Consider the following 26,870-nt stretch of genomic DNA (forward strand, 5'->3'; position numbering starts at 1 on the left):
GGTTGGTTGTGTGTGTGGGTTTGTTGACTATGGAACTGGAGAGATCCCCTCCCCCACTTGAAAGCCTTTTCTTCTTTGTCAGATTTGTCTAGATTGAGTATCAAAAATATTCCCTTCCATAACACCTTCACATATCCATGTTTCATTCTACCCAGCACCATTAAATGGTAGCAGAATGTGATACACTTACTATTTCTGGTCTGACTGCATATATGAATGAATGAATAAACCTTTTTTAGGCATAGACTGCATGTATCTAAACTAGAAATCTGTGAACGCTCGAGTGCTTTGATGGCGTAGCAGGAAGTGCATTTTCCTTGAATACAGTAATTGAAAAGAATTTGGAACCACCAAGCAATAAAATTATTTTAAAAAGTATAGAAAGGGTGGGAGAGTAGTTGTTTGTCAGTGATGTCATGGATGCGATCAAGTAGATGCATGTGATACTGAAGCATCACATTCCACACAGAATTTCAAATAGCAATGGGTGTAAGAGATAGTTGAAGAATTGTCTCTTCTGAGGGTCAAAACAGTTTCATGGTTTAACTTTATACACTGTCTTATTTTTTTTTTTTTGCTCAAAAAAACACACAAGGTCTTATTTTCAGAGTAGGTTTTTTTTTAAATGTGCAGAAATGTACTGCCTGCCTGCCTACTCAGAAGTCAGTCCCTTTATAGTTAATGGGACTTACTCCCTGGGAAGTGTGGAGAGTCTCAGAGCCTGGTAGGCAGGGTTGCCTCGCTTGCTGCTTTCCACCTCAGCTCCTCCTCAGCGCCCTCTGCCCAAGGCAGCACAGCAGGTGCTTTTTAGGTGGCGTGCGTGGGGGTGCAGTGTTCCTGGTCACGTTGTCTACCCGCACCCGCCCAAGGACCCCTTCTTCCCCCCCCCCCCCCGTTCTGGCCCTGATCACAACTATTATTTTCGGGGTAGGTCTTATTTTGGGGGAAACACAGTATATCTGCTTAGGGGAGCAATTGTGAAAGTAAGAGTTTTTGTTTGTGTTTGCCCAAGTAAGGACACTAAGCAAGCTCAGTTATTTGAAGGTTAAGCACCTGACAGTGCAATCCTATACATGTCAGCTCAGAAGTAAATGTCGTTGTGTTCAATGGGGTTTACTCCCAGAAAAGTATATAGGATTGCAGCCTGAATTGTCCAGATGGGAGGGTTGGTATTTACAGGGCAGAACTTGATATGGAAAGTAATCTCATCTGATTTGCCAGTTATGAATATTTTTATGGTATACTTAATATAGCTAAAAACTTGGAGAAATAATCCAGGTGCTAAATAAAAGTTCATTATTATGTTTTAAATCTAATGTTTTATTCACTCTGCTGCCTACAGAGGTGGTTTGCCTCAGGCTGAGAATGACAATTTGCTTTGTAGTTCCTTGCAGCCAGCTATGCTGTGTGCCTTTTCGAAAGACATGGCTGATGAGCACACTAATTATTTGGAGGGAAAGGTGGGATCAAAGTAACTTAAATAAGTAAATTGTAGCTTCTTAGTGCATTGAAAGACAGCGAAGGAAGTATGTGCGTCAGGGGTCATGGAACAAGGTGATCAATGTACAAGTTTTCAAGCTGTTTCCTACCGAGGTTTCTGTACAGGGAAACTGTAACATGAGTGAAGTGTTTCTTAGCCCACAGCAGCAAGAAAGCTGAGAACACTGCAGCGTTTGGAAGACTGTGAGGTTATGGTGACATGGGATTTTGTGGACAACAGCTGCCTTATCAGATGTATGTGGTAGACTGAGGCAGCGGTGGGTTTGTGCATGCAGTCATAGGTTCAGTGCAGCGGATCCAGGTTTAGCAAGGTGTGGACGAGGGAGAGAACACTGCAGCTTGATGACGGGGTCCTCAACAAGGATAATATATAACACTCATTTACATAGCACTCCTTGATTGCTCCAAGTGTTCGTGTGTGATTTCAGTAGTTCTCTAAGGTAGTTCAGTATTATTCCAATAACGCAGATGGGTGTGTGCATTGGGGAAAGGCCATAGCTCATTGTTCTGGAAGCTCCAGGGTCAATCCTTGGCAGTTTCCATGTAGGACTGGGAAAGATTTTCTGATTGAAACCCTGGTCAGTGACTGCCAATATGTCATGTGATTTTCATGCAGAAGGTTCCACATTGAGTCCCTGGCAAGCATCTCTAGCTGAGGCTGGGAAATACCTTGGTGTGAAACCTTGGAGAAGGCAGCTGCTTGTCATTGGAGGCATGGACCAAGGATTTGACTTAATGGAAGGCAGCTTCATGTGTGGGCATGCTGAAAGCTGCACTTTGTCTAAGATTAAAAAAAAATTAAATCACTTCCTCTATGTATGTATATTAGAGAAGTTATGCTATACAGTACATGGCAGAGATGATGCAAATTCCTACCTCCTAGTAAAGATACAAAGTCTGTATACAGGAATTGGCAAAAAAATGTATAATTATCAATAGATATCAAAATCATAGGCATAATAGCCATTTTCTAAGCATTATTAATGAAACCCTAACTTTTAAAACCTTTGCTTTTTCTATTTTATAAAACTGTCCAACCCCCTCCCCCCAAGTGTTCTGGTGCTTTGGAAGTTAGACCTATTCTTTGATGTATTTGGGGTGCTGATTCCAAAAATGGCATTGGGGTGACTGTATAGGCTCTAGTTTTAGAGATAATGGCATACCCACCTTTGATGTTGATGTGCAGATGACAGGCTGAATCAGCATAGAAGGTGACTATGCCATATCTCCAGAACTAGAGCTGATACAGTCAAACCAATGCCAATTTCAACAACTTTTAATGGCATAATCAAACCAATGCCAATAATGGAATCTGCACCTCAAATATATCAAAGAATAGGTCTTTTAAGGCACCAAAATGTGTGTTGAGCTGTGTAATAAACTGGTACTTGTCATCGCATTATGCCAGTGTCCCCCAATCTGTGTGGTGAAGATGCGGGGGGCGTTGTGGGATTCTTGCTGCCCAGCAGTGAGCACCTCACACCATGCTGAAAACTGTATTAAGAGGCTCAGTGGGCAGACTTCCATGCGTGAAGTGTTTGCTCCACAAAAAGCCAGCCCACTTGCCCTGAAGGTCTTCCTGCCATTTTTCGGGTCCTGTCATCATCTCGAACCCAGAAGGTGACCTCATTGCATCATGCATCACCATTGACTACTTCTGGGTGCTGAGCTCTGTGCTGGTGGCATGGGAAAAATTATTTCACTTGTAAAGCTGGTTGAAGAGGCTTGTTAGACTTTGTCATTGAACCTCCTTTGAAAAGAAGGTAACCCAAATCAGACATCCTCTCCCCCCCCCCCCACACACTTATGTTTCTGGTAAGAATAGGCAACTAGGCACCCAGAAGTTCAGATTGGCTGTGAATTTCAGCCCCCTCTATTTATGTGTCTCAACTTCTTTCTTGCTCCCAAGTCTTGAACTTTTTAACCTCTCCACCTCACTATGGAGAACAGTAGAAGAATGATAGTAGAACCATCCCCTCATTTTTCACCTTACCAGTTTGCTTTGGCCTGTTTTGCATAAGGAGTGACTGAATGAGGGGAGAGTTCTGCAAAGGCCTCTATTGTTCATGTTAGGAAGGAGGTACCTGAAGAGCCCTTTGCCTGGTCATGTCATAAAGAGCTGAGAGAATGTAGCTAGCTCTTCAGCCTTTGTTTGGTTCAGTCTATGTGAACTCATTAAAACAGCCCTGAGCTTATGGCGTTGGAAAACTTAAGGCAGCCTTACCAATGGGTGTGTATCTGTGGACTAATTTGTGCCCACTTAGTGTATTATTATTATTATTATTATTTTATTAATTTATACCCCGCCTTTTTGCCCAACGGGCACACAAGGTGGCTAACAAACAATTTAAAAGTACAACATGAAAAACAATCATTAAAAAACAATTTACAATAATTAAAAAATCTCAAAACAAAACAAACCCTGTGATTTTCATATAAAAAGCAGGAACGCCAGCCAGCCTGTCAACAATTAAAAGTTTTTTGAAATAAAAAGGTCTTCAGTCCACACTGAAACCTAAGCAATGAGGGAGCAGTTCTCAGTTCTAAGGGGAGGGTATTCCACAGTTCGGGGGCCACCACCAAGAAGGCCCTCTTCCTGGCCGCCGCCCCTCTCACATCTCTTAGTGGCGGTACAGTCAAAAGGGCCTCCCCAGATGATCTAAGATGTATGGGTGGTCTAGATTCATAAAGCAGTTGAGCTGTCCTTTTTTCAACAGTCTGGTTCATGTCATGGTGATATTGACATGCACTATCATGCATCATGGATCATGCACTCTCCAGAGCGCGTTGCATAAGGGTACAGCTGTAGAGCCCCATTGAAATAGCATCACTGGCTCTTGAATGGAAGGTTTTAAGCTGTTTTGATAAATGGGGCTTGCCAAAAGGCACTATCAGGGCACGTTAGGGTTGTGTTCCTTGTGTGTCAAGAGTATTACTACAGGTGATGGTTACTAGCAGCTGTTAACACTGGCAGAGATTGGGGGGTTGTTCATTTCTGCTTCAGTATAGAGATTTCTCCTGAACGTAAGTAGTGCTATTTTTGAAATATATGAGATTATCAGGTCAACTGGACGTGGTATTCTCTCAGCTGTGAAACAGATTTTTTGCAGTGTTTAATAGAAGGCAGTCGCAATCCCTTTTAGGCCAGTCAGGGGGAGGGGAGAGGAAACTGCTAAACCTCAGGAGAGAGAGAAGCAGAGCATGGGCTTCCTGTCCCAGAATACATGAGGCCTGTCTTATGGCTACATGTGTAGACATGGGTGATGAGTTGTCCCCTGTGACAGAACTCTGCTTACTTGCCAAGAGGGCAGCACATCTCTCCTGTGGATGGGAGCAGCTGGGGCAGAGATGTCTAAGGTGCCATCCTCCGGGTTATGGACTACCAGGCATCTGGGTTCTTTTTCAGCCCTGGTTTGCCTGCATTTGTCCTTGCTATTGGACGCAATGGGTTCTCCTAATCCTGAGTTAGGATTTATCCTTGCATACTTCATTAGCCTAATTGGAACTTTGTATAGCAATCCCTATAATTACAGGAGACTAGACAGGTTTATGGGGGTGGCTGTTGATATGAAAACCAGCAATTCGATTGCGCAGCGATTAAAACATTACCATGCCCATTTTAAATATGTATAGCAAAAAACCAGCCACTATTTTTATAAGCCAGCCACTACTGCTTTTCAACAAAATATAGTTCACAGAGTGGTTTACATAGCCACATAAATAGAATTTCCCTGTCCCCAAGGGGCTTGCAGTCTAAAAAAAGGTGCAGCAGAGATACCAGCATTGGAAAAGATGCCAGCAGCTATTGGAGGGAGGGAAAGTGCTCTGCCTGGCACTGGTGTGCTACCTTTTGCCCCCTGGAAATCTTGCTCGACTGCCTCCCTGACTTTTGACACTTCACCAAGCGTTACCTGGCATCTTTCAGAATGTTAAGAACATAAGAAGAGCCCCGCTGGATCAAGCCCATCTAGTCCTGCCTCCTGTATCTCACAGTGGCCCACCAAATACTTCAGGGAGCACACAAGACAACAGACGCAATCTGCGTCCTGGTGCCCTCCCCTGCATCTGAGGTAGCCTACCTCTAAAACCTAATGTTCTTTGACATTAGGCCCCTTCTTGCCTATCAAGACAGTATAAATGTAATAACAAACTACAAAGCCATCATGGAAAATGGCCATAGACCAAGTAGTGCCACAACCCGAAAGAGAGTGCTGTGGTTCATTCAGGTCTTAAGTAACTGCCTAAGGACAGGCAGCATGAATCTCCCAGTGGTGGTGGTTCCAAAACCTGGGGACTGCTCCAGAGAAGGCTTTGTCCAGTGTGCACCAAGTGTTGGAATGTGAAACAGGGCATTTCCTGAAGATTTTAACAGGTACGAGAGCTTCTGTATGGATCAGCCATAAGAACTAGAAAACCTTCCTTTCTTAATAAAAACTATGATTTTTTCGAAGTGGAATTCTGTGTTCAGGACTACATATCATGCCTTCTAAGCTCCTGCTGTAACAGCTACACAGCCCTGACCATAATGTCTCTCCAGTACAGTGATGTTTTGGATCCTTATCAAGAGCCTCTATGTTACTACTAGGCTTCTCAGCAGACTCAACCTGTATTCTTCATCAGTTCCTGTTGCTTCTCATTCTGTGTGCGTGTGTTTGTGAAACTTCTTCATCACCTTTTAAACCAACAGCAAATTTAGAAGCAGCACTTAAAAAAAAAAAAAGAATAACGCAGCAGAAAAGAGCTGATTTTTCCAAGTAGCTGCTCTGATGAGTGGATGGCTTAACTTTCTAGTGCAGCATAGATGTTGATTCTCTCCCCTTTGTGTTCTGTTAATTACTCCTCCAAGAGACTGTTCATCTTAATGACTTGCAAATCTGAGATGAGACTTGGATTGAACTGCTTTTTCTGTCATGTTGTAGTTTTTCTTCCCAGGTTTTCAACTGCTTTGATTGTATGCAGAACAGCATTGTGCAAGGCCATACCATACTTCGTGAGCATGAAATGTATATACTGTAGTTGCGCAAGTTGAGATCAGAGTTTGCGGTGCACTGTTGTGCAACGGGAAAGGACAGAGCTGGCCCAATAGGCTCTCTTGAGGCACCGGAAGAATCTTTGGTCCCACTGTGATTGCTTTCCACCTGTAAATATTTCCTTGTTGCCCTGCAAGAAGTCCTCTGACTCATTGTGCAGATAAAGTGCTGTGCTGGATATAGCATTGGGTTCAGATGTGAATATCCCTTGTTCCAATGCCTCTTCAACTGCAAAACACACTGTGTGGGCCTTGGATAAGTCTGACTTACTGAGTTACTTAACATGGAGTATTGCAGGACTCTCTAGCAGTAGTGATTTTAGAACATAATTATTTGCCAAATGGTGGTTGATCCATGAGGTCTGGAAACTTAAAACATCTGCTCAGTTTGGCTTGCCTGCAGAACTATCCTGCTCTGAGTAGCATGTTCGGAAACTAAGTTGTACTTTGAACTCATTTCATATTACTTCCATCTTGTGGGAACACTGGCTTCCTCTCCATTTCCTGACCATATTCAAGGTGCTGGTTGTTGGCTTTCTAAAGCTTGATATGATTTGGGCCCTGCATATCTTAAGGACCACCTACTGCTATATGAAAAATAATCACCTCATTGAGATCTTGGCAGGTGGGGGCTCTGCTTTATGTATCATTCCTGACTGAGGCTTGATTGGTGTGTACATGGGACAGAACCTTCTCTGTGACAGTTTCCCTGATGTGGCAAGCCCATCTTCCCCAGCTTTGAAAAAGCAATCAAAACGTGCATTTCACCAAATCTTTGGGGTGTGTGAAGGTAGCCTGGGTATGCTTTGTACCTTCTGCTGGAGCCTGGTTTTTTTCTCTCTCTGATTAATATTGTTGATTTAGTTTTTAACTGTGTTTCACTGTTTTTGTTAGCTGTTAAGATTTTGAGACCACAAATGAAAGGCAGGATAAAAATGAAAACAAGTAGATATGACACTGAAGCAACAGTGAGAACAATAGTATGAGCCATACCGAGCAGCATTGTTCTTGCTTTCTCTTTTTGAGGCAGGCCAGTGGGTAGTACAGAGCTGTGTTGAAATAAACCTCTCCTTTGGATGCACACCTATTCTATACACAGCAATCTCCTTTGGTAGATGGTTGTGTGTAGGATTTGGACACTTGATTCCCAGATTGTATTAGTGGTGACCCTGTTGCTTTGTTCAGATGGCATGATCCAATACCATATGAATGAACCTAAAGGAGCATTAGAGAAGTGTGACTCCTTTTTACAAGCAGCTGCAATTGTGTGTTGCATATGAACCTGTAACTGTGATTGGTTTTAGCTATGGTTATAACTAACCAGGGTATTAAATAACAATCTGTTCTAACCATAGTTAACAGGGTTCTACATTTTCTCTGGCTCCCCCCAACCATGGTGATCAGGGTGCTGCCCCCCCCCCCCCGTGAGGCAGTAAGTGAAGACCAGCCTTCTTTATCTTGAAACTACAGGGGTGGGCAAGGATTGTTCCGCAGCTGCTCACAAGCCCCATGCCTTCCCCAGGTCTAAAAGGAAGAAGGTGGGAGTTGTTTGGTGCAGCTCTGTCAAGGTGCCCAGAGTACTTTGACTATCCAGGGTCAAGTGCTTTCCTTTCCTGCTCACAATGTAGGTCACTGGCCAGGCTCATTGGCTTCACCATCACCTGTGTAAACTGTGTGTGTGCCCTGGAGCTGACTGAAGATATGAATAACATTCCCCTGCAGTGGGCAGCCACAGGAGCAGTAGATGAGAGCTCTCTTTCAGGGACACTTGTCCATGATTTTGAATTTCCTCCTTGAGGAACAGTTTGATAGACCCTAAATTGCTGGAGTCAGCTATTTTAAGAACCTGCCTGTCCCCAGATGAATCTGCCTGGCTGTTGAAATTGGAGGCCCTGCTCTCTCTCTGACTCATAATTGGTAGGAACCTGCTGGAACCTTCTCTGTGGTGGTACCCCCACAGCTTTTTCTCATGGGAGATGTGACAGACACCTTTTCTTACTGCCTTCAGAGGCAATTGAAGATGGTTTTTATTCTGCAAGGTTGTTGATGGTTTTATAGGACGCTCACCATGTGCTGCGTCGGACCCTTGGTCTGTCTAGTTCAGCATTGCCAACACTGACTGGCAAAACTTTTCAAGGTTTCAGACAGGAATGTTTCTCTGCCCTGCCTGAAGATGCCAGAGATTGAACCTGGGACCTCTGCATGCAAAGAGAGGCTCCATCACTGAGCTATGGCCACTCATCACTGAAATCAACCCTATTTAATGTGTTTATCATTGCTATCATATTGTCCTGAGTTTGTTATCTTGTTGGTATTTTTTGGTCTGATTGTATTTTGTTTGTTAATCCTCCTGGGTTTGTATTTATGAGGAAGGGTGAAATATATCTTCATTAAGCAAATGACCCCTGAGGTTCTTTGGAACAGTTTGAAAACTGCTAGTACAGAGCTTAGATTGTGCATCCGCCTGTCCAGTACTGTGTTGATCCTAGCTCAGTAGACTGGAGGCAAAACCACTTCAAGACCAGGGATGGGGCTGTGCCTGCCTGCTGTTCTGGAAAGGAGAATGTGGTGCAAGCTGGGTTCTGTTATGACCGCTTAAATAAATACAACCAATCCAAAAGCTTTCCATTGCTAATCACAACTGCTCTTAGGTGCCTTATGGTGCTGGGACGATAACCAGGAACTTGGTGGCTTCTTATCAGCACTTTTGTTCTTCCTTTAGGTGGTTTCCTGGAAACATGATTGTTCACGAGTCTTGATCTGGTTGCTTAGTGAAGACTCCTCCTCCTCCGAGAATGTCAAGCTCGGGCTACCCGCCTAGCCAAGGAGCATTCAGCACGGAACAGAGTCGTTACCAGGCACACTCAGTTCAGTATACGTTCCCTGGCGGCCGACATCAACAGGCAAGCAGCAGGCACTGCAGGTGTCCTGGGTGGATCCCAGTGATTGCAGATTTCTGTATACAGAAGCTGGCTCCTGAGTTTCATTTCCTTGTCACATTCACGTGTGACCCAGAAATGTAGCCCAGCATGGCATTCTGTCAACAGAAGCAGACCCAGTTCCCAGTGGCTCCTGCTCAGTTCTGTGGGGCAAAGAAAGCAGGCTGCAGTTGGTAAAACTGTTGGGAAGAGACAGGGCTTATTGGCCCATCTTAACTATAGTCTGGGTACTTCTTCCCATGGCACTGAATGGCAGCCATGCATTTCTGTGGAAACAAGTAGTGGCATATAGTAGAGTTACTATTGGGGTGGGGCAGCCTAAACGTGACCCTAGTGACCCCATGGATTTAGATCCTGTGCCACCCCAACAGTAACCTTCGGTACATGCCTCTACTTCTCTCCATAGGAATGCATGGCTGTCATTCACTGTCATAGGAAAAAGCACTCGGACACAGTTAAAATGGGAGCAAAACAGAGGAGACCCCTCTCTGTGACCCCTCTGTCTGCTGTAATATCACCATTTTCCTAGTCATATTTATAGCTAGTCATATTTAAAGTCATATTTAAATAACGGATTTTTTCTACTTTAAAAAATCCTTAATAATAATTATTCCTCCAAGGAGCTGAGGACAGCATGCTTGTTTTTCTTAACTCTCCCTTCATTTTATCTTCACAACAACCAGGTGAGGTAGGTTAAGGTGAGAGATACTGAGAGACTAACCCTAGATCACCCAGTGAGCTTCATTACTAAGTAGGCATATGAACCCCAGATTTTCCTGACCCAACACAGTAGCCATTGCACTGCATAAATTTTTTTTAGATACCTTCAAGGTAAGCTGCAAATAGAAAATCTATTCCAAAAAGTTCATCTTCAGGGGATAATGGACAAGGGTGACATCTGGGATTGGTCAGGTGGGGCATTGCCAGATGGTCCACCTGAGTGATGTGGCTTCTGAACCTCCAGTACTGGTGGAAAGGATCTTAAACCTCCAGTACTGGTGGTAGTGCACTGTGAACCATCAGAGAAGTGAGTGGCCATGGGTGCCCTAGTGCAGGGTTTTGCCCCAGAACCTCCAGTAGTCTGACTCTGTATTGGAAAGGATCTTAAATAAGGGCTCCAGGACATGGTCAGTGGGCACATTAGTTCCATCTAGTCATAGTCATCTAGTCATCATAGTTCCCATGATTGTCTGGGAACCTCACGTAAGCTACTTCTGGTTCCATGATGGAAGGAAGGAAGAATATAACAGTGCAAGATTATTACTTATTATGTTGTCTTAGTTCGGTAATCAATGGGTGCTGGACGTTTGTTGTTCATTTGGCTAGTACCATACAGGGATCACCATGAGTGAATATGAATCTGAGGCTGCAGTCCTATACATGCTTATCTGGGAATAAGTTCCACTGAACTCAAGTGAGGCTTACTTCTGAGTAAACATGCATAGGATTGCACACAGAGAGAGAGAGAGAGAGAGAGGTTTTGCCCACTACAAGTAGTAATAGGAACATAAACCAACAACAACGCATCCCTCCCAAGTTCATTTTACCATGACTGAGTGCATTTGCCATGGGGGCTGTAAGGAAACAACTGCCACCCGACCTGTGATAAGTTTGGAAAAACTCTTTGCTCCCAAGGAGTCAAGCAAGATTCTTAATTGAAAACTGAGTTCATGGAATACTTGTCTTTTTGCCCCTAGAAAAAATGGTTTTTAAGTTCACCTGGCTGGTATGGGGTCACTGGGAAAGTCTAGACTTGAATTTTCTTTCAATTTGGGATATTAAATCCTCTTAGCATTTCATCTCAATGAAATACCCCCTTCCTTTTCTCTTAGGAGTTTGCTGTTCCTGATTTTCGTACTTCTCACTTGGAAGTCAACCAGGCGACCCAGCTTCTGCAACAGCAGCAACTTCGTCGACGGCCTTCCCTGCTTTCTGAATTTCACCCTGGCTCTGATAGGTAGGTACTTGTTTTGTTTATGTAGCCATTCAAAGCTGCAGGACTGTGCAGATGCATATCAATGGCTACACTATCATTGGATGCAAACTTGCACATCTCACTTTGACTATCTATGAAGTTTCTAGTCTTTATGGTCACATAGGCTGCATTCAGAGATCATGCAGAGTTAACCGTAGTTAAGAATCCTCATTGTGTCTTGAGCTTCTGAACTTACAAGAGACCAACCATGCTCTTTTATGCTTGTTTCTCATCTGCCCAGGATTCGGCTTCATAAATTCAACCCCATCTTCCAGAGCAGTGGCCCTAATTGGTCTGTGAATTTGGGCATAATGGGGAAACTACAGCACAAACCAGCTTCAAACTGGGGTTTCATATTCTGGTTTGTCAGCCCCCCAACAAACCATGTTTTGTAGGAAAGCTCTGGATCAGACATAATTGAACCCTTTGGCTGTGTTCAGACATGATGCATAATGTAGTTTGGCATTGTGTCTGAACTTGGCCAAAGTTATATTTGAAAGTATGTGGGCGATGTCTTGTAGAGTCTTCAAGAGACTTGGACAGAGGTTGCTTATTTTAAGATTTCTAATAGTTTAGGGGCTGAGGTTTTAATTCCCTGCACGCTCCTCTTCTCTCTCCCCACCACTGACAGAAGGGGGGGAGAGTGAGAGAGAGATCATGCCAATTTGAGAAGGTGTAGGTTGTATAAAGGATGCAAAATTTGGTGGTTCTTGGCACCCTATTTTTGACTTTTACCTGTTTCAGTGACGTTGGTGACTTTTCCTTTTTGTGGAATTGTCTTACAATTTATGTATTATATTTCTGTATTAACTGTAACTACCTTGGGTTGACTTGGTCAGGAGAGGCAGGGTATAAAACCATTAAAAATGCATAGGGTACACTGTGCCATCGCTAACGCAAATGGAAGGAGCCAATCATTATAACCCCAGCTATGGCATTCCAGATTCCAAGTGCTTTATGTACCTTGGCTTGCTGTAAATCTGGCAAAGATCCTGTAAAGCTGGTCAGTAGTATTCCTGTATTGCAGATCAGGGGGGTCTGTGGCTAAGAGGAATGGCTGATCTTAGGCCACCTCCTGGATACATGGCAATTTTGAACTGGGACTTTCTGATGCATAACTCAGGATCTTAGCTACTGTGCTACACCAGCACCCAAACAGATGCTATGATTTGTACCTTTTTTAAATAAAAAGTTTCAGAATCCAACTTTGTGCTTGAACAAAACATTAAAATTCAAAATTTTTGTGCTAAGGTTCATTCTACACAGGATATACACTGCCTATCTATACATTCAGCAGACTCTGTTCTTCAGGAGGCTAGTCGCATCTCCCTCCCCCTTCCACCATTCTGTTTGCCTTCGCACAGAAGCCTTTCTTCGGCTGGTTGCTGGCTGTTGCCATTCTTCCATTAGTGTACCACCTATACATACTATAATGTCTGAAAGGGGCAAAAAGATCACTGTCAAGCTTCTTCTCTTTAACCCTGTCTCTCAGACCACAAGAAAGGAGATCAGGCTATGAGCCTCAGTTTCACCCTGGCCCTTCACAAGGCGATCATGATTCGTTGGAATCCAAGAGGCCACGCCTGGACCAAGTTTCCGACTCCCATTACCAGCGGGTCAGTGCTGCCACAGTCCTGCCGATGGTCCACCCCCTACAGGAAGGACTGCGGTCAGCAGACATAAAGAAGGTAAAGCTAATGTTGGAGAGCTTTCAAGTACTGCTGATTGCTTATGGTTCGAGCAGTGGTGATTCTGGCTCCGGTGCTGCCTGAGGCCACAATGGCAAATTGCTGCTCCCCCCTGCAGCTGAGCTGCCGCCACATCAAGGTGGCTTGTTGGGAGCAGGGCCAAGTGATTGACCTACAGTGTATCTGCTTATGTGTGGATTTGGAACCTCTCTATCATTGGGGTGACCTAAGTACTCATCCTCATCTTCCCATCCCCCACAAGGTACAGGCACTGAAAATGAGCCCAGATATAGCTTGGAGAAAGTCTTCCATTTAGTGTGTGTGTTGGGAGGGAATATGCTTTGCAAATATAAGACTTCATGAAGTTCAGGAACCTTTCAGTTGGCTGATAAGATCTGAAGTTCATATCCAGTTAAAACCCTGGTCAGTGGCTAATTTTTAACAGGGGGCTATGTGGAGCAAAGGCTCAAGGGCCTCTCATGTTCGCTCCATCTTTTGCCTCTGTCTTAGCTCAGTTGACTGAGCGAAAGGGCACTCCAACCTCTTTTACTGTTTAATGTGAATGACAGCTGAGGCTTTGGCAGAGCCTACCCCTTTTTCTGTACCTTAGCTGTGCACTGTCCTGTATGTGCATGCGCCAGGACTCTGTCAAACAAGTGTGAATAACTTACAGGAATTCATTACAGGAACATGTTAAGTTAGCTTCCATCAGTCTATCAAGCTCCGTATTGTCTATATTTACTGGCAGTGGGTCTACAGTGCTCCAGACCAGGTTTTTGCCAGTCCTACCTGCAGAGGCTGCCAAGAATTGTGCTCTACCATTGAGCTATAGCATTTCCTTATACCATTCTCTTACATTAATATGGGGAGTGGGGAAGAGTTCTTTGTCTCATCTTGAGAGAAAGCATTGTGGTTTTCTCTTGGGAGTGTGGGAATGAGGGCCAGGTGGGAAGCTTCTATGGGTTGGATTGGGCCTCCAGTTGCCTATCCCTTAAATTAGAGGATTTTGCACAGCATATTTTAAGGCAATAGGTAGAGAGGTGATTAGATATGGTTGTGTGGGTTTGAGGGCCACCTGTACCATGCAGTCTGCTTGTGAAGATGGTTGGGAGAAGGAGGGTCCTCCAATTTTACAAGGTTGTTAAAGCAAATTCTGCTAAAATGTTTCTTGCTCAGTCATCAGCACATTTTAATGTATTTTGCCTTATCCTATGATGGGCACTGAATAATTCCTAGTAGTTGTGGAAAAATGTCAATAGGCTCAACTCAAGTGACAGATCAGTTGGCCTAGACATGTGGAGAACTGGAAAAAAGAGGGATCCAAGTTTTTTTGCAATTCTTATTTTGTAAGCTGACTTGAGGCTTTTCAAGTCAAAAGGTGGAGTAAAATCCTAAATAAAAAGGTGCTAAAGCACCTTGCCATTTATATCACTATGGAAGTCTGCTGCTCTGCTTTTCTTCCCTTCTTTGCAAGGAGTTGCTCATTATTCATTGTGTGATGGTGTCTTTGTTGGATTCCTCCTGACCCTCACCCTTTTTTAAATTCAAGGAGCCAGCTTTCGGAGGCAAGCATGAAGGGCCACCGTCACCGTTGTCGGGTCAGTCATGTGGAGATGACCAGAATGCTTCTCCATCCAAGCTTTCAAAGGAAGAGTTGATACAGAGCATGGATCGTGTGGACAGGGAGATTGCAAAAGTAGAACAGCAGATCCTCAAATTGAAGAAGAAGCAAGTAAGTTGCTGAAGAGCAGGTGCTGTTCTGTACCCTTTGGTTAGAAATGCACATCAAGATCTTTTTGCAGAAAACAGATGGGGAATGAAATCACCAGCTCAAGTGCTGACAGGGAAAGTTGACTCCCAGCAGTTGGCTGAGAACATTAAAGATGGGTAGAGAGAGAAGCCGCAGCTCTGGTAGGAAGCAGAAGCTTACTGTACTTCCTGTGGCTGAAGGGGAGGAGCATCTGACTGAAGTAATGGAGTCTGCACAGGCTATGAAGAGCAGGTGCAGAAGGCAACATTGGCCCAAGGTGTAGTCTGGATATGCACAGATATAAGCTGATGACATTTTTGTAATGACAAGTTGTCCAGATGAGGCTGTGCAACAGATCTTGGTGCTTTCAGAGTGGCTCTCCAGGATCACCTGTCTCTTGGGATCAGGCAGGTTCTTTTGCACGGTAATTGGATCCTGGCTTGAATGCTTTTGGATCCTTCCTTCAGCCAGTGGTACAGGAATTGGGGAATCTGTGTCAGCTGTTCAAGCCTTGCAGTGCCTGGCTAGACTAGACTAGACTAGACAAATGTGGAATGCGGTGGTATTATTCTAGATGCAACACTTGAGAATCTTTTTTCTTTAAAAAGCAACTTTCTGCTCTTAGATGTTTTTGAAATGTTGGGTTTCCTGCTATGGGCAGGGTTTCAGTATCCTATATCAGTATCTTCCCTCTGCTCCTTGGTTGCCAGTAACAGATGCAAAATATACATGCTTATATAAATTCCCTTGAACAGCAAATTGCTTTGCTGCCCCTTAAAGACAAACATTGTAGCATAAACTTGTCCATGTGAGCTTATGCTGCAAATAAATTGATATTCCTATAAGGAGCCACTCCTAGTTGTTCTTACTGCTATGACTGCCCCTTTGGAAATGAATTTGATGAATGCTGGTTACAGAATCCAGCTTTTCTCAGTGCAGAATTTGGCCTCTCATGGTGTAATATCTATATATATTGCACCAGGTACCACATCTGCATGTATCTATGTCAAAATATTTTTTGAAATGCATCAAAAAGCTTGTTTTTCAGCTTGTGACTGGCACAGCTGGTTGCTCTTAAATCTCTCCCATCCTACCTTGCAAATTGCACACTGAAGCAAACTGTTGATCCAGATGCTGGCTTTATCTCTGGTGACTCATTACCAGCAAGAGTAATGTGGTCTAGATGGATGATTCTCTCCTCCCACCCTCTGTCTCCTAGCAACAACTTGAAGAAGAAGCTGCTAAACCTCCAGAGCCTGAGAGGCCTGTCTCTCCTCCTCCAGTGGAACAGAAGCACCGCAGCATTGTCCAGATTATTTATGATGAAAATCGGGTAATGCTTGGTTTTAGTTTTTGTATTTTGATGCAGAATATATTTCGGCCATTAGTTCTTATTTGTGTGTGCAAGGAGGAGGCAGCAGCCCAGGTCCATTTTTCAGGGGAAAAAACTTGCTGCAGTCTGTGCAGACCTTAGGTCAGGCATGCATGGGGTCCTTTGCCAATCTGTGCAGCAAAGGGGTGTGTGAATGTGGTCTGTGTTAGCTTTTCTTTTCAAGCCTGTCCTGGTGTGAGTTCTTGGTGTGAGTCTCTAGGTACTATTTCCTCTGAGAACTTCTTCTGGTGTGCCTACTTAGCACAGACTGAGTTTTGGATGGTGCAAGACCACAATTGACAGCTAGTAGAGTATGCAAGATCTTAACCCTCTTTCCTCAAAATGCCCTATCAAATCCTTCTAATGTTCATTCACTCCCTCCTTTGCTTCTGAAGTCAACAGCAGAGACTAAGAACTAATGGCACCTACTAGAAAAGGATAGGATTTGATGCAGGGGCTGCCAGTGTTGCTTAGAATAAAGTAATTATGGAATAAGGGTGATCCTCCCATTTTAGACAGGAGATTGGGCTACTTTGGACCTGATGCACCAGCAGGTCTGCAGTATTTTTGCATACTGCATTGTGGATCTTTTCCTTCCATAATCAGGACTTTGTGTGCAGTATTCATAGAGATTGGTTGGATGCTGAATTTGCCTTTCTGAGGATTCACCATTTTTAAATTTAAAATAGGATAGGTTTCTAATTATCATAGCATTAATGGCTGGTGCAGTTTTAGAAACTAACAGGCAGCTGGGCAGGATTTCTAGTGGTTAGGGGCACTTTCCTTGTTCTCCCTACTGACTGAAAGCATAATGCAAAATTCTGTGTGTATGTAGTTAGCCTATGCCTTGTCCAGTCAAAAACGAGAATTATTTTTTTTGTAAATTTGAAGCAAGTCAGTTCTTCTTCTTTGAGGCTCTGTATGTACCTTAATGTGGCAGCAAGCAAACACTCTTGTACTTTTCACAAAGCTGGGCTGCAAGAGGAACTAGTTTGATGCTCTAGTCCTTGGATTAGCTTAACTTGTCCATAAACATGTACTTTATAAATGGCAAACTATTTCTGTTTTCAAGGTTTGAGACTGTTGCAAGATCCTCCCCAAGAACAAATTATTACAATCCTAGTTCCGACTACTGTGTTCTTGATAAGGCTTAAATTGTATAAATATTTTTATTAATAACTTCCAGTGTTCTTGAGGGCTTTCTGAGGATCAGTTTGTATGTTGCATTAAGGAACCCTTAAACTGGTAGATGAATAACTCTGGGTGAGTCCCAGATTTCCTTGGTTTTTCTCCAGTCTGTTGCATTAGCTTCTTTGAATTAGGTCCAGTGGATTAAATGAGGACAAACAACTCAAAGCTGCAAAACCTGAAGCTTTGTAGGGTTACCTGTGTAACTAATGAAAAGTGAAATCCCAGCAGAAGACACATTGTGGTCCACCACTTGGATGTATTCTGCAGCCCATCTTAGAAATTAAACCTAAGTGCCAGGGTTAGGAGCATCTCCAATAGCATTGCTCCAAGAACATTCCTGCTGGATCAGGCCTTCTGGTTCAACCCCCGGTTCCCACCAGCAGCCAACCAGATGCTGGAGCAAAGCCCCCAAGCAGGACATGACGGTATCAACCTTCCCATTTTTATTCTCTCAGCAATAGATATTCAAAGGCATTCTGCCTCTGTACTGGGAGGTTCTACTTAGTTGCCACAGGTTCTAACCATTGATAGAACTCCCCTCCTTCATGCATTTGATTAGTCTCTTTGTAGAGCCATCTAAATGATGGACCATCACCACATCTTATAGCAGTGAATGGTACATATTAAATATATTACAAAGTACTTTCTCTACTTTGTTTCGAATGTACTTTCGTTTTTGTGTTCTAGTTCTAGAGAACATTGAGTTCTAGTGTTAATAAAAAACAGATTAAAAATTATCTGTTCACTTCCACCACCACATCATATGTGGTTTTATAACCTAAGCCGCTAATCATTTCCTGCTCCCCCCTCCTGCACATCATTCTAGGGAATCATGAGGTCTGGGTTGGCACATTGGCAGCTACTGTGAAGCCCAGGAAGAGGAACAAAGGCAAGAGAATCCACCAGCTCAGGATCAGCATTTGAGATATGCTCCTCTGATAGTGCATTTTGCTGTAGCCTTGCTTTTCCATGTTAGGTTAGCATTTGTGTTTTGTGGTAATGATGGCGAAAGGGAAGTTACAAAAAAGACTATTTGTTTTTCAGCTGGAATGAAATATTGGGATTTGTGTCTCATGTTCATTTAGGGGAAGTTTCATTCTCTGAAATTAAGTTTAACTGTGCAGTTGAAAGATAGCATTAGCTTCCTCTATTGTTCCCCTTGTGTCAGTATATGTAGTCCCCCAAGGGCAAGTACCTGTCTCTTCTCTATGCAAACTCAATATAGTTAGATGGTGCTATATAAAGAATAAGTTTTGTCTTCAAGTATTCCTTGGGGTGGAAGTATTCCAATCTCTTGGTAATCTTAGTCGCCGTTGATTTTCAGTTTTTCCGGCCTGTGGTGATTTTTGAGAGGAATGGTACATAGTATTTGAAATGTAGTATAGTATTTACTAATGTTTTTGTATTTGCATTTCATACTACTTGAAATGACACCATAGATTTATATAAAAAGCATTGCGATTCTGTTTTGGTCCCTCTCCTAATAATGTCTGATGTGGAATTGGCCTTCTTCTCATGAGCTGCTTGCTGAAACGTTTGTCATTGAGATACCTATCATGACTCCAAGGTCTCTCCTGGACAGTCACAACTAATTTAGATCCATCCATTTTTGTGATTCCTTATATATTGCCATCTCTCTTGCCATTTTGTTTGTTCTCCCAGGAAAGATTATTTTGGCACTCTTCACAGTCTAATTCGCCTTTCAAATGCCTGAATCATTTGGAGTGTAATCCTGGTCCTTTGTTGGGCTAGCACAAGTCCCTTGCGCTGGCCTGGGAGTGTTGCAAATGTGCCATAAGGAACATTTGCACCTCTGGGAGAGTCAGTTGGGCTGGTGCAAGGATGCGCACCGGCCTGTAGAGGCCACATCTGCCCAGACTCAGTAAGGTTGCATCAGCCGAGGGTGGCCGTTGTGGGGGGTTGGGGAGGGTGGAACTGGGGCATTTGGGCAGAGGTTGAACTGGGCCCAGGAGGGGGGCACTTAGGTTGGATCTTAACCCCCCTTCTGAGCAGCTCAGCATTACACTGGGCTGCTTGGATCTGTGACAGCAATTTTAGGTTAGGCCCATTGAGTTGGCTGGAGGACAGTAAGGGGACATAGGTCCTTTTACTCAGAATCGCACTCCCTCCATCTTCACACCTGTGCTGGATACTTTGCAGCCCAACAAGCCTGCCTGTTCCAGCTCAGGTTAAGATTGGGCTGTTGGTGTCATCCACAACTTGGCTTCCTCACTGTTCACTCTCATGGTTATAGGCAGATTAAGTAGTGCTGTGCAGATCATTGAGGGATTCCATGGCTTATTTCCTCCACTGTGAAAACTGTCTACTTATTCCTACCCTCCACAACCTGTTCTTGGTCCATAAGAGGACCCATTCTCTTATATCATGACTAAGTTTCCTTGGGAACCTTTAGTGCAGGTGTTGTCAAAGAGTTGTTGAATGTCCATATGGGTCACAGTTTCAATATACACAATAAAATGATCTATCTTCACAGCAAAGACAAATTCAGTAATTCGTTTAGTTGCTTGGTACTCTCCCTATCCTTCTTCAGTCCATCTATAAAGCTTTGTCTAATGGTTAAACAGCCTCTGAGGCTTGTTCCCTGCTGCAGACGTGTTTGAAGAATTTGCATGCCTTAACTAAAATTTGTTTGTCACAAATGACTTTGTGTTCCTTATTTGGGCAAGTCTTGTTTTCAAAAAAAATAATGTTTCATGGTTTCATTGTCTCTAACAAGCTGGGATCTTCCAGTAAAGGTATAAAGCCCTAACTTGTGACTTTCCATTTTATTAGAGCTCTAGGATGTTGTTTTGAAATAATCTTCATGGTTCCTGAAGAGACTTGATACTCCTGGCTCACAACTTCCTTTCAATGAATCTCCTACGTTTTGATAAATTTCTATGTGCGAAATGAAATGTGAGCTTGTTAGACTTTCTGGACCAGTTGTGTATATGTTGAGTGTGATTTCTGAGCTGTGGTCCGTGTGGCTGAGTAGCCTTGTAATGTTCATGTTTTGCCTGAAATCCTGGGTGCCACTCAAGATTAAATCTAGGGATCCTTTCTTTCCGTTTCTGAAAGCACAGCACCTTATCATATTCAAAACTCATCCATGTAGTTGAAATCGCCAATTATTGCAACATTTTTCTCTTTTGGGGAGAAGTAGGTTATACTTTGGGGATAACCATTCCCACAGCAACTACTACTTCATCTCTGTTCATCTACCCATATCTTGCCAGTGTAATTTCCTCTTCCGTCTGGATTGTACCTTCTGAGCTACGCTACTCTTACAGGTGATCTAAACCAGTTCCAGCTCAAATCCATCACTTTTTGCTCGAGTCTTTAGTCCTGATCTCTAGCTGAATGAACCCTAAGTACATTTAACTGCATTTTGAGGCATTCATCTTATCTTTTCTTCTTTCCCTCCCTCCTGTGGAATTTAAATTGTAAGCTTCACGGAGCACAGACCTGTCATCTTTTCTGCATTCTGTATAACTGTGATAGCATATGCAGCATAATAATGGAACATGTTGGCTGTAGGAACAGTGTTGGGGGAAGAGGAGAGGAACATTGGCAGACAGGGTGGACTTTGGAAGGCCTGGTAGGTTTGTGTCCCACAGGGCTCCTTTTGACGTATAGGGATCTAGAACTTCAGCCAGGGTCTGTGTGTTTTCTGAATCACAAACACTTAGCCCTGCAGAGTCTGAGTTGCTTTCATCATTTCAGCCAAGCTATGAGGGTGATTGGCTGTAAAAATCTTCAAGCTTTATTAGTTTTGTTAACAGTGAATCCCAGAGCTTGTGGGTGAATCTGTGTTCTGCTTCTTGGCAGCAGATGGGGAGCTGCCTGTCCTCCTTGGATGATGGGGGGGGGGGATGTGTGTTGTGTCAGATGTTTGTGGCGTTGTGCAGGTTGTGTGCAGGCAGCTCTGTGCTTAACTTGTGAACAGGGCTGTGCCTGTGCTGAGATCTTGGAATTGGTGTAATTTATTCTGATTTTCCTAGTCAGTAGGAGGACCGCTGAGGTGTACAGTGCAAATGGCCCCCCTCTTGGGTCCTGGACACTCCATATAGAAAATTGCATTGTCCAAACATGATCATAAAAATTGTACTCTGTGTCCAGTGGAAAGTGCTAGGCTTATGCAATGCAATTGGGGTATCGTGGAACACAGAGAGACCGCGTGGTTATCTTTGCTTCTCCAATTGTGCAAGAAGGCCATCCCCTTGGAGAACAGCACGGTCAAAGCGGAAAGAGAGGTCAACCTGGATAACTTTGACGTTAAACATTCAGCTGTGCTTGGAGGAAAATTCAGCCTCCAACAAGAGGTGTTCGTGTTCAAGCCTCAGAGCTGTTTGAGACCAAACAAACTGCTGTGCCCAGGTGCCAGCTTCCAAACAGGCACCTGCTCTTTCAAGCAGGAGATGCCTGTTTTTCTTTTTCTTTCCCTCTCACCCATTTAGCACCAAAGCATTTAAGGCAAATGTCTGTTTGTGAAATGTACTGAAATTGAAGCGTTTTGGTAAAAGTGGCAAAGAAACTCCATAGGTAAAAAAAAAAATTTAGGGCAGTGGTTCTCGAACTTTTCCAGCTGGCGCCTCCCCTGATCCTTGTAGCCATTGGCCACGGCTCCTCATTATATCATCTCACCTCAGTTACCCCCAAAAAGGGGATGAAAGTGTGTTGTAAACAAAGGGGGGTTTGGGTGCTCAGGGTTCTTGGTTTTTGAACCCTAACGCCCTCAAGGCCTCTTGCCCAGTAGTACTGCCACCACCCTGTATGTGCCAGTGCCTCAGTCCAGGGACACTGAGACCCTCTAGGTTTAAGACTATCCCTTGCAGGCACTGAGCTCTTTCTCCAATTAAGGCTTCAGTCTTCAAGTTACTAGACCTCAATGAGCACTTGGTAGTTTGCTGAATGGCTAGGCAGGATTCTGAACCTTTGTCCCCAACAGAAAATGAAACAACTTAGTAAAAGATATTTTAGTTTATTAAATACATATGGTTACACACTCTACCATAAGGCAGCAAATGCTAGAGGCACAAACATCTAGGAAACATATCAGCAATAAAATGAGCTGGCTATCTCTATTAATACCTATCTCTCACCTGGGTCAGTTACTCTTGTAGATCTTTTAGCTCCAGGGCTACCTATGAGTCCAGGTGCCCATGATGGACAATGGAGCTCACACGTGTGCAGGATGTCACACCCAAAACTCTGTTCAAGAAAGCCCCACGCACCCTCTGTGCACTCATACTTCTTATGCTAATAGTACTAAGGTGACTTCATACTTATTAGACTATCCAATCAGAACCCTTGAGGAACAGAATCTTCTCAAAGTTGGTCTGGTTGCTAACCCCTCATAGTTCTTACCCCTCCCAACTGAAGATCCACAGCTGCACTCAATCACCCTTAATAAGGCACCTCTCTGTCTGCTAAGGTGCTAAACATTCCAATTGGTTGTAATTCTTGTTATCTGTCCTTTCTAGTCAGCAAAGGAGAGACAACAATCCTTTTGTTTATTTACTCACATTCTTGCAGCTAGGAACTGCTAGCCACTTCTCAGTTACATTGTCTTAGTTTGGTTCAGGCTTCTACTGCCAACCTAGGCCTAACATGCACTTATTCATGTCAAAGCTGCTTTGAGAATCCAATTAAACAGCAAAGCAAGTCTAGTAATAATGCTAAAGTCATAAACATCAAAAAGCTCTTATGAAATATGTTCAGAATTATTAGTAAAATGCTTTGCATAAACAGTGCTTCAAAAACATTTGTTACCAATAAGTTGCACTGGTGCAGATCTCCTGGTCTTGTGAGAGAAGATACTGCCTTCCACAATCTTTTATCTTTGATTTCTCTCTCTGCATCATACCTTGATCTGAACAACTTAGACACAGAATGGTGAGCCCCACTGGGTTTGAAAACTTCTATAGGAAGCCAGCTTTCTCCAGGTACTGCTTTGTTAGGCGGTTTCACTGTCTACTATCATGGGACCCCAAATAGTTATATATTCAGTTCTGAGATACTCCCAGTACTTTGCCTATAACACACACTCCCTGAGGAAGATCGGTAGTGTTAAGTAAGCTGTCTTTCAGGCAGGGACTTGAACGGAATTTGAATTTGAACCCCAAAACTGGTTCAGTTGTTTTTCTAGTGAACCAGGACTGAAGATCTCAAGAGCATTGAAGAGGAATCGGAAAATACCCTCTAAATATGCTCAGGGGTAATCAAAATAATTTGTTCAATAAGCGGACATTCAGATTGCAATTATTTTCCCTTTTTTAATCGTATGGTATGCATTTTTTATAAGACCCTTTTTTCAACATTTAGCAATAGTTAAAGTAATGCAGGGTGTTTTTTTATTTTTTATTTTTTTGCAAGCTAAATCAAGCTAAAACCAGTGGTTTCTTTTTACTGCGTTACAAGCAGAAGAATTTTATTTTATTTTGCATGAACCATATGTTACCACCTGTAAAGATTCTCTTAATTTTCTGGATAAGCAAATGATATATTTATATATTTTTCTTTTTGCAGAAAAAAGCAGAAGAGGCTCATAAGATCTTTGAAGGCCTTGGCCCCAAAGTGGAATTGGTGAGCAGACTTGCATTTTCTCATTGCTTGCCGTTGCTGTCTTAATTAGTTGTGAGCGGGGGTGTAGTCAGGAGGTTGGCAATCTGGGACTTATTTACACAGCACAAGTGGTGACATCATCAGTAGGAGTGCTCAGGTGCTGCCTTTGAAATTTTTTTCAAATGGACTGTGAAGCTCAGGAGGCCAACTGAAAATGTATACCCCAACCATATTTAATGCCTACGTTGTCATCTTCCCCCAGGAATACCTGAGAGGCAATATGTAGCTCATGTTGCATTAAGGGTACAATCCTATGTAAATTTACCTGAGGGTAAGTCCAGTTGAATACAGTAAGACTTACTTCTGAGTAAATGTACATAGGCTGGCACTCTAATATTGCCTCTTATACTTGGGTACTTTTGTATCCCATTTTTCAATTTTTATACACTTGTTTTAAATTATTGCAACCTATTCTAAATGTGGTTTGAGTTCAGCTGAGTTTTTAAAGAAAAATTGGTTTCAAAGTTGAAATAAATGGCAGGAGAAGAAAACACATTAATGAAGAAACGTAAGGTTGGATTTCTGTTTGTTCTAATTTTTAATGGGGAGTGGTTATGGGGCTGTGTCATGAGGAGCTCTTATCTTTAAACTTTACCCCTGGTTGCAAGCTTCCTTTTGAAGGCGAATAGAGCAGTGTTTCTCAGACTGTGGGTCGGGACCCACTAGGTGGGTCGCCAGCCAATTTCAGGTGGGTCCCCATTTATTTTAATATTTTATTTTTAATAAATTAGACTTGATGCTACCATGGCAGGTGACTGCATTTGGGGAAATGTCACAAATCTGTACTTTTAACAGACTACTATGAATATGCTTTTACCAATGATAGTCAATGGGACTTACTCCTGGGTAAGTATAGGTAGGACTGCAGCCTAGGATTGCTAAAAATTTCCCTGCTCGATGTCACTTCCGGTCATGACATCACTTCCGGTGGGTCCCAACAAGATCCTTTTTCTAAAAAGTGGGTGCCGATGCTAAATGTTTGAGAACCACTGGAATAGAGAATCTAAGTATTGGGCTACCTGTATTTGTTTGTTTCTTCCTTGGGTTGAGCAGATCTTGCACATTCTAGGCCGTTGCTTCTAAAAGAAAGTTTGTCAAATTTTCCTCAGAGGTTGTTAAATGGTTTGGAGATAACATGTTCCTAGAAGTGTTGTCTTCCATGTGAGTCTTCCCATGCTTTAGGGTTCTGGAGGGTTGTTCACAGGATGTGAATACCGTTTTAGTCTGAGGGCAGAACTACATATTACACAGGGCTTCTATCAGAAATGGTGTGTTCAGTATCTTGTGTCCCCTCCATCTTTCTGTTTGGAAAACTTAAATCTTTTTGAAAAATCCAAATATAACAATGGGAAGGGGAACCCTAATAATAATAATAATAATAATAATACAGGTATTTATTTACCGCCTTTCTTGGTCGTCAGATTTCTCCTCAGACTTTATTCAAGGCGGTTTACATAGGCAGGCTATTTAAATCCCCGTAGGAATTTTTACAATTGAAAGAAGGTTCTATCTTTCAAGAACCACAACGTTTCAGATGTTTCTTTCTGATCTGGTTTCACATTCTGGCCTCCATCCTCCCACACTCAGAGCAGATGGAATAACTCAGCTCAACTTGTCAGCTGCTTCAAGGTCGCACGGTGCTGCTGGCCTCGAACTGGCGACCTGTGGATGTTATCTTCAGGCAAACGGAGGCTCCACCCTCTAGACCAGACCTCCTGCCTGGCTAAAGGTTGTAGGAATTTTTGATAAAGTGGTTAATACTGATACCGTCAACATGAAGCTGTATGTGCAGAACTCTGTGTTATACCACTTTGATATTTGTGAGTTTATTTGTGATATTAAGCTTTGCTGAAGCTTAAAATATGGATTTCAATCTAAATAGCAAAAATGTTATGTACATGTTAGTAAGAACAGGAAACCATTTCCCTAAGGAAGGGTTGGACCACCTAGGGTTTATGGTCGCCTTTATTTGAACCCAAGATGAATTGAATTTAAAGATGCTCTATGCATTATTGTACCATTCCTTCATCAGAGATATTTTTGTGTTAGTGCACAATTTGGCTGAATGTCTTCTAGACCCTGCTTTATATCATTTGATGAAGTTGGCAGGAACAGGGAAGTGCTCCTTTATAACATCAGGATGCAGTGAGTAGCCCCAAGGCCAACCCATCCACAGGGCTGATTGACATGGTTATCTCAGGTGGTGGTAGTGGGGGATACTCATTTTCTCCCTCCCCTTCTGCTTCCACTACTCCTGCTCTCTAGATCAGCGATTTTCAACCTTTTTCACTTTATGGCACACTGAGAAGGCACTAATGTTGTCAAGGCACACCATCAGTTTTATGACAACTGACAAGGCTCACCATGCTGCCAACAGGGGGCCCAAATGTCCCAATGGCCCTACTAATAAATGACCCTCACCCAAACTCCTGTGGCAGGGTCTTTCCGTGTCAAATCATCACAATAATTTTCTACCTCACATTCTTAGATAAAACTTGTCATATTTAATGATCTTATGCAATGATTGAAGAAATACGTACGTTTTTTGAATTTTTCAACTCTCACAGAAAAATATACTATTTAAGATTAAAATTTCAAAATTTTATCAAAAAATGGCGTGCTAGTGATACTTTAACTAGCTGTACCTCGAGCACCAGTTGTTCTATAGAGCTGGGAGTGATCTCGTTTTGAAGCTCTTTTAATGTGCTTTCATATGTTTTACAGCACATTGGATTTAATTGTTTTTAAATTCATTTTAAAATCAGTTTTTCCAAGTGGGCATTTTTAAAATTTTGAAAAAAA

The 26,870-nt window shown here is 42.9% G+C and overlaps 1 protein-coding gene across 7 annotated transcripts in view; it reads left to right on the forward strand.

Moving 5' to 3' along the window:
• NCOR1 (nuclear receptor corepressor 1) overlaps positions 1–26,870 on the forward strand; it is a 120,844-nt gene that overhangs the window by 4,755 nt on the left and 89,219 nt on the right. For all 7 annotated transcript variants that reach the window (XM_066634789.1, XM_066634788.1, XM_066634792.1 and 4 more), the window contains exons 2-7: positions 9,252–9,432; positions 11,301–11,425; positions 12,936–13,131; positions 14,681–14,863; positions 16,101–16,214; positions 23,973–24,029. In XM_066634789.1, the coding sequence (XP_066490886.1) occupies positions 9,325–9,432; positions 11,301–11,425; positions 12,936–13,131; positions 14,681–14,863; positions 16,101–16,214; positions 23,973–24,029 (783 nt within the window). In that variant the 5' untranslated portion in view covers positions 9,252–9,324. The remainder of the gene's footprint in view (positions 1–9,251; positions 9,433–11,300; positions 11,426–12,935; positions 13,132–14,680; positions 14,864–16,100; positions 16,215–23,972; positions 24,030–26,870) is intronic.

This window comes from Tiliqua scincoides, chromosome 8, assembly GCF_035046505.1.
Source record: "Tiliqua scincoides isolate rTilSci1 chromosome 8, rTilSci1.hap2, whole genome shotgun sequence".
NCBI classification, from domain to species: domain Eukaryota; kingdom Metazoa; phylum Chordata; class Lepidosauria; order Squamata; family Scincidae; genus Tiliqua; species Tiliqua scincoides.